At 42.5% G+C, this 7195-nt stretch overlaps 2 protein-coding genes across 6 annotated transcripts; one reads left to right on the top strand and one right to left on the bottom strand.

Moving 5' to 3' along the window:
• Positions 1-65: 65 nt before the first annotated feature.
• Positions 66-3414, bottom strand: LOC112294207 (vacuolar protein-sorting-associated protein 37 homolog 2). Of its 2 annotated transcripts, none has more exons than XM_024544454.3 (7): positions 3117-3414; positions 1956-2387; positions 1538-1625; positions 1182-1221; positions 976-1022; positions 593-713; positions 66-483 (listed from the first exon to the last, which is right to left on the bottom strand). In XM_024544454.3, exons 2-7 carry the CDS (start codon positions 2024-2026, stop codon positions 440-442), a joined length of 411 nt encoding a protein of 136 aa, XP_024400222.1. In that variant the 5' UTR covers positions 2027-2387; positions 3117-3414; the 3' UTR covers positions 66-439. The 2 variants fall into 2 exon arrangements, with proteins under 2 accessions (XP_024400222.1, XP_090100045.1); XM_090243919.1 differs by having other exon boundaries at positions 2982-3122.
• Positions 3415-3472: 58 nt separating this feature from the next.
• On the top strand, positions 3473-5228 carry LOC112294206 (uncharacterized). 4 transcript variants are annotated; one of them, XM_024544453.3, is made up of 3 exons: positions 3473-4028; positions 4129-4183; positions 4398-5228. In XM_024544453.3, the coding sequence occupies exons 1-3, from the start codon at positions 3837-3839 to the stop codon at positions 4661-4663; spliced, it is 513 nt and encodes a 170-aa protein (XP_024400221.1). In that variant the 5' UTR covers positions 3473-3836; the 3' UTR covers positions 4664-5228. The 4 variants fall into 4 exon arrangements, with proteins under 4 accessions (XP_024400221.1, XP_024400219.1, XP_024400220.1 ...); XM_024544451.3 differs by having other exon boundaries at positions 3631-4028; positions 4129-4204; XM_024544452.3 differs by having other exon boundaries at positions 3637-4028; positions 4395-5228.
• Positions 5229-7195: the final 1967 nt, after the last annotated feature.

The following is a 7195-nucleotide window of genomic DNA, read 5'->3' as shown; positions in this document are numbered from 1 at the left end:
CTCAAAATACGAAAACTAAGCATGCAACAAGAAAAACACATTCTCTGAAGATTGCTTAGATCCTATGCTAAAAACAAGGCTTTACTTGGGCAAGAAAAGTCTCATACCCAGGAAAAAACTGATACATTAATTTTTACCTTTTAAGTCAGATCACAATTACAGCCACTGACATTGTCTAAGGGTATCCAGTAGGGCCAGATTGACAGTAATCCTGGAAAAACAATCTGGAACATCATTTGCCTCTTGTGGGGCGATAAATCCACTGTACAACTAGATATATATAAATGTGTACACTAGAATTCTATTACTAAGTCTATCCTGGAGTCGTCATGGAGGAAATTGCCGCCATGCGAATCAACGAACGTCTGTGGTAAAGGAGACGCTGCTTACGGTACTTTTGAGTGAACTCAAGAAGCTCTATTTCTCCTGCTAGAAATTTTCAATGCAGATTCTCAGAATCTTCATCAACTTCATTTGCGGCAACTGCACATTCGAAGCCATTAGTGTATGATGTAATTTGAAAGCATTTGCTCAAAAAAGGAGACATACCAACTGCACTAAAGAAAGAAATACTTATGGGATTGAATCACACCTTGGAGCTCTTGAAGAAAGGCTGATGGCGAGGAATTGGCTTGCACCTCCATGTACCTTTTATCAACTTCTTCAAATTTTTCTTTAGTGTCAGCAAGCTCTGTATTCTTTATGATCATGCACTAAGGAAACGCAAACATAAGAGTGGAAAATATCAGACATGCGTTTTCCTCGACCCACACTATTGATTTCAGACAGTTATTCTAAAAGAAAGCACACAAATCTAAACACAATCCAGCATCGATAAAAAAATAGTACAGAAAAGAACCTCATACATCAAGTGCAGAACTTCATATTACGAATGAATTTCATGATTACAGCATGCTTACGCATGACTTAAACATACTTAGAAGAAATAAGTAATTAACATTTTAACAAACACACCTGAGTCTTGAGTTCTGCAATTTCTGACTCCTTAGCTAAATTTTTTTCTGCTCAAAACAGGTAGCAAGTGAGTGATGCAGGAATTTCAGTCGACGTTCGTGTCCACCTATGTCAAATTTCATGTGAAACGATTGAAAACAAAGACATAAAATAAAAATTCACCAGTCCAGAAATTTGGGCAGACAAGCAAAATGGTAGAAGCTCACTTGATTCATATATAGTTGATTTCTCTAGTTCGGCGCTGATCTGCAAATTTCCAAATGGCATAGTAAGACGCTGCTCAATTAAAATCAATTTCGGTTGCATACAAGAGACCTCAGAAACAGAATTGTAGCACAATAATTTCTATCAAATGCACGATGGATTAAAAATAATTAGGTTCAAGAGCGCCGAATATTGCTCGAAAGCAATGAGAAGAAATACTCAGGCATTGAACCCAAAATCACATAAACTGTCATCTATCTGCAATACGATTCTCCCACGATGTCCTCCAATGATTCACAGGCTAAACAAACGAGTCCTACGTCCTGATCTGCAAAGACTGAGACATAATTTTTAGTACCATATCCAGCCTCTTTACTTCATCAAGTGAATGTAGAAAAGAATTGTACGCGTCTTTGTCATTCAGCAATAAGGTCAACTCCTCTGGTCTGCATAAAAGAGAAGAGAAAGTCAAGTTTCGGGAAAGTAAATAAAAATTAGACAAGAATAATAGCGGCTAATGTGCAAAGTATACTTTCACCTCTTGCACATCAACAATTCGTAAGACCTAAGTAAAATCTAAGGAAAGATGGTAGTCGCCCTACGACTCTAAAACCTCAAGATGAACCAAAGGTCGATTGCATGATGGGTGTACTCCTCCAATACATTTTGTACACATGATCGAGTCCTACTTCGGAATATAATGATAAAAAAAGCAGTTCCGAGCTTAAAAGGCACTGAACTCAACGTTAAAATAATGCAGAACGTGACCTTTTTACCTGCACCAACTCCTATTGTTGAATGTGGGGCCGTAGTTAAATATTGCTTTTTTCACCGCTGCCCAAGGCATGAGTCATAAATACTTCTGATTATTTCCCACATACCTTCAAAAATGTGCTACCTTGTGGACAAAGAGATCACCTCTTTTCTCTCAAGCTGCCACAGAATTAGAAGGAACAGAATTCGATGTGTGTGGCCTCGGCGACGAAGCTAGTGCACTGGTCGGTGGTATATAACCTCCTGAAGTTGAGCACGCTTCACTGGTAGACGTCCGAGAGAGTGGACTACCTCCTGAAGGACGGCCGCCCAAATTTGGAGGAGGAGGCGGTGGCGTGCGTGTTCGTCCACTACTAGCTGGGCCTGCAACTGAAGGAGGATACCAACTCTGTGTTGTAGGGGGAGGCTGTCCCTGTTGCTGTTGCTGCCTACCCCTGCATTTTAATTTGATACGTTGAGGAATCACTTATTAGCATCCATGAACAGCACAATGTACATAGGATAACCGCAAGCTAGATTATTCCAAGAAATCGAGCTACCGTCAATTGATGTACGTCAGCTCATTGCAACTCTTGTAAACGGACGTAATAAAGCGATTCTTCTCAAGAATGATCAAATTTGCGATTTAACTAAATCCCCAGAAAGAACCAAGTAACACCACGATTACTTCCTACAGCATCTAAATTTGCACTCCGCTCAGGTTCAATGGGCAAAACACACCATCTTAGAAAATTGAGCCTGTGCAAGTAAACTCTGGCCTAGCTCTCTAGTGACATGCCGTTACGTAATCGAGCTCATGAGATCCCCTATTCAGCTGAACGCAATGAGATTTTGTGATACCCTCCAAGCAACCACCAACAGGATTCCACCAGAAGTACAAAAACAATCATCCACAATGGAAATCACGACGATCACACCATAATCCTAAAAACCCTAGACAAATATTGCGAACACACGAAACACACCACCGCCAAAGTCAAATTCCCCATAAGCTTTCGGATTCGAAAAATCGCCATATACTCACGCACAATCAACATCCGAAATCACACAATCCAGCGTCCACCTCCTGAATGATTTCCGCCCAATCCTCCAATGCAACCAGGATAAAATCCATTCTACCTCGGACCTACACAGTTTCTAACCCAAATAGCACGTCCGCGTACCTGGAGAATACACCTAGCATGTTCATGGATAGGTAATGGTGCGGTTGATTGAATCTAGGCAGCAGCAGCAGCAGCAAGAGAACGACCAATCCAGTGTGGGAGAGATCCTACAGCGCACTCAGTTGCGAGCTGTCGCTTCGAACTTCGAAGCTGAAGCATCTTCGCTGTGTGTTGTCAGTCTAATATCCCGACCAGGTCTCAATTGAGATCTCTTTCGAGGATGAGATCACTTTCGAGGCCCACGACTCACCGACCCAACAATGGCGTTTTCCCGACTATCCTGTGTAGAGATTGGCACTCCTGAGTATTGCGACTTTTCCTCAAAAGCGAAGTAGTTTATTTCATTGTTACGTATCCTACAGTTCATGTACACTAAATGTGAGTAGAAGGGCCACATGCACACCTCATAATGGAATTGCGTCCTGTGTTTGTTTGTTCTTGTTTTTGTTTTTGTTTCTTTATATATATATATATATATATATATTTTCTTCTCCTTTGCTGTACTTGACAGTTCGGAGCCCAATCAGCGTTGTAACCCCATACACAGCCCTTCAACGTCCTTGGCAGCAGTGGACGCAGCTGCTCCGAAATTCGCCACAGATTTCTGCACAATCCGTCAATGCACCCCCAACACAGATGCACAACACGTGGGAAGAGGAATTCGAGTGGTGGGTTTCGGATGAGACGTTGTGATGGTTTTAGAATTGGAAGCGAGTTGAGATGAGTTCTGTTTGTGGGGGGGAGGGAGGGCTTGGTGCTATGGAGGCGGAGCGTCCAATGGATCTGTCGGAAAAGGAGCGAGTTGAGAAAGCCGCGTTGCGCAAGCGGAGGCAGCAGGGGGTGGCAACTGGGACGTGCAGGTTCGCCGAGTTGGAGCAAGCGGTGCATGAGATTCGGCTTAATACTCTACTGGTCTGTTGACAAATTTGTCCTTTCTCTTTCTTGGAGAGATGCTGATTAATTGGGGCTTTTGTAAAAGGGATGACAATGTTGGCGGGGTTGTTCTTTCCAGGTGCTTAAGACTCCTTATTATCGAAATTGCAAAGCTGCACGCAACATACGGAGAGGTGCGCAGTGGCATCTGGATGGTGTGCTCCATTGAGCATTATGTTTTGTATTGTTTCGTGGGATTGTTTTGTGTGATACATCTATTTGTTGTGAAATTTTCCTGTGAGGTTTATCTTGGTTTGTTGAGATCATGTAGTAGTTTGTTTTGTTTTGTTTTGTTTTGTTTTGTTTTTTTTTTTTTTTTTTTTGATTAGTGGTAAATGAATGCAGTAGGTATGCGAGTGATACGAGAATTGTGCAAGCAAATGCGATCGGAGACTGTGACGATTGGGAAAGAGAGGAAGGAGAGGGGAGATGGTGGTGCAGCTAAACGCAGGAAGTTAGGTGGACTGGGGGAGCCAGCTGGGAATTCTAGCATTCCTAGTGGATCTGTAGGCATCAATACAGTAGTCGAAGGACCTTCTGCAGGTGGGATATTCGTCCCGTTGTCACAGAATAACAATCCGCCCGTCATAACAGAGCTGGGTGACTCTCCCTAGTCCTCTGAATTGATCTGAGGAGAAAGTATCATCACTTCAAGATTGGTGAGACGTAGGGGACGCACAATTCACCAGATCTCTTCATGTGTAGGTGTTAATTTCAAGGAGACTGCAAACCCTGAACCATCAGCGTAAGCTCCCTCATGGGCTTTATCAACATGCGTGCTCTACCGCTGGGAAACTCATTATTCCGTTGATGCTGAGGGGGGGAGCATCTCACTAAATGAACGCAGTATTAATGGTTGGTGGTTCAGACGCAGAAGCCTTGGATCTTTGGAACTTCTAATTTGAATTTGTACGCATAAAATTAATCTAAACTTCCTGACTGTGAGGTAATATTCAATAATCAAATACGTGTCCTGAGTAGGCCATCGTAATTTTAAGTAGGTATGCTATTATTTCTCCACTACTTCTCTTTTCCGGTCTTACTCTAGCAGAACATAGTTGCATGAATATCTGCTACAGACCAGTGATGGCAGGTGCGTTCTTATTCGACGTCTAGTTTTTTTTGAGGCACATAATGAATCGCACGTTCAAGGTGTGCGTGTGGTTTCATCTTTCTGGACTTTATAGTGATATGCGATGACTGGGGTCTTAGTCAAATATGGAGAAGTATAAATGGTGTTTGGCTATCATATGTTCCTTGTGCTACTGGGTTTTGCTTTGATTGCATCAAGCATGTACTGCTAGCCGACTTGCTTGGGACGCATTATGAACTTCGACTCATTTGACAAGGGAGTAATGTCGGCGTTAATATTTCTGACTAGAAGTTGGAAGTGCTCTTGTAAATCGGGGCTCACGAATTAAGACAGGCATATGTTTCATTACACATGTATATGAAATGGGAGTACTTCTTAGTAAGCTCGTAAGCGTCGAAGTGACAAACGTGGGACTTGAATATTTCTGCTGGCACTTCTTAAGATCCAAAAGTTCTGGTGACCCATCATGGACCCGAGGGAGCACTTCTTTCATGATATTTCTTCGAGACAACGTGCTATTACATGTGGGCATATGAACTTTGCCTGCAGAAGAAATGGTATTGTAGTGTCCTCTGTGATGAACACCAGTTTCAATTTGTTTTTCTCAGGTCATATTCGAGTCAAACAGCAACCTGTCTTGTGCAACATCAAATAACCACTATTCCTGTGGATGATTAATATTTTAAGTTGAATATTCTGAGCTAAGCTGATTCTTTCATGGTCTGGTCCGTGAGCGTGAAAGCTGCCTCACAAATATCACATGTAGCAATCAAATTCACGTCATTGTTGTATCTCTCACGGTTGTTGTAAAGGTGAGAAGTTTCTGGTCGAGGTGCTTCTGTTATTACACTAAAGACTTGTTGCTGAAGACTCTTGTTGCTCGTCCAGACAATTTTCCCAGTTGTTTCGTTTAAGCTTCCTTTCTGGATTGATATTTTAAGGTTAGATTTGCGACCACAATCCAAGCACTTTTTCATCCAGCTGGGGCACCAATTGGTTTGCGGTCACGTAGCGTGCGTAAGTATTGTTGGTCAAGATGATGAAGCATGTGATATGCTTGCAATCACCCACCCAAGGTACAGCTGCAGCTCTGAAATTTTTCACTCTAGGATGAGCAGATTTTTAAAGGATGGTGCAAAGCTTAGAAAGAATCACAGCAGCGAAGATATTTTGGCAATGCCGACGTGTTCATGCAATTGGAGAAGGTGAGGTGTAAAGAGAAGCTACTCTACCAGAGAAAAGCATTGCTCAGCATGCGTTTCGCTCGTGCCCAACCCTGAACATGTTTTCGAACAAAATAATACTGCCCAAATCAAGACTCAAGAAGTCCCAGCTCTCGCCAGTTCCTGCCGCTTGCCAGAGCGTGTTGTTTAGACACCTTCGGGTGTTGAAGCGTGTGCAGTCACCAGCTCGAAATATAAAGTGCATCACCCTGACGTTGTGCAGGTGGAGTATTAGACGGATCACATGAGCAGACCAGCGATCAACGAGTTGATGCACACCTCATAACTGGAACTGCTCCCCGTATCTACCTCATGTTCCACAGAAAACTTGCCTGTACGTTTGGTGTTTGTGATCAGTAGAAGAGTGTACATGCGCTTGTGAGCATCTGAATGATCGATTGATGTGCAACGCGAATTTATAATCTTCCGTGAACATTAATACTCGAGGCCAGATGAAAGCATTAGCTCTTACCTGTTCAAATGCTACGTCACAAGCTATCATTGTAAGACTGGCCTTGATTGCCGTTGCGTACGATTGCGCTTTCAATATGTGAAAGAAGTCGGTGTCAGGACACAAGTATCGGTTTTAACTTGTATTTGAGCGTGTCTGGGAACTAATTTCTGTGAGCAGGGTGGAGCTTCGACACTGAGATTTAGGATTTCTGCATTATTATAGAGGTTTCTGGTTCATATTCGAATAGGATTTGAACATAGAATTTGTAACTTCTGTTGTGGTGAAGGCAAAAAAATTAGTGGATTCAAAGTTCGGTTTCTAACGCTGTTCAGTACCGTAAAAAAAAAAGTATCTCTCATCTTGGCTCCAGTCAGCA

This window comes from Physcomitrium patens, chromosome 17 (assembly GCF_059467195.1).
Source record: "Physcomitrium patens ecotype Gransden chromosome 17, ASM5946719v1, whole genome shotgun sequence".
NCBI classification, from domain to species: Eukaryota; Viridiplantae; Streptophyta; class Bryopsida; order Funariales; family Funariaceae; genus Physcomitrium; species Physcomitrium patens.
The sequence above is the reverse complement of the archived record's forward strand: the minus strand, read 5'-3'. Positions and strand labels throughout refer to the sequence as shown.

Excerpts from the sequence above, each read along its gene's own strand:
- LOC112294207 (XM_024544454.3), bottom strand. The coding sequence starts at position 2,026 with ATGCCTTGGGCAGCGGTGAAAAAAGCAATATTTAACTACGGCCCCACA. Across the intron at positions 1,222-1,537 it reads AAGTAAAGAGGCTGGATATG|ATCAGCGCCGAACTAGAGAA; the intron begins GTACTAAAAATT and ends GGAAATTTGCAG. Across the intron at positions 1,023-1,181 it reads ATCAACTATATATGAATCAA|AAAAAAATTTAGCTAAGGAG; the intron begins GTGAGCTTCTAC and ends TGTTTTGAGCAG.
- LOC112294206 (XM_024544450.3), top strand. The coding sequence starts at position 3,837 with ATGAGTTCTGTTTGTGGGGGGGAGGGAGGGCTTGGTGCTATGGAGGCG. Across the intron at positions 4,029-4,128 it reads TTCGGCTTAATACTCTACTG|GTGCTTAAGACTCCTTATTA; the intron begins GTCTGTTGACAA and ends TGTTCTTTCCAG. Across the intron at positions 4,205-4,394 it reads TGCGCAGTGGCATCTGGATG|TAGGTATGCGAGTGATACGA; the intron begins GTGTGCTCCATT and ends AAATGAATGCAG.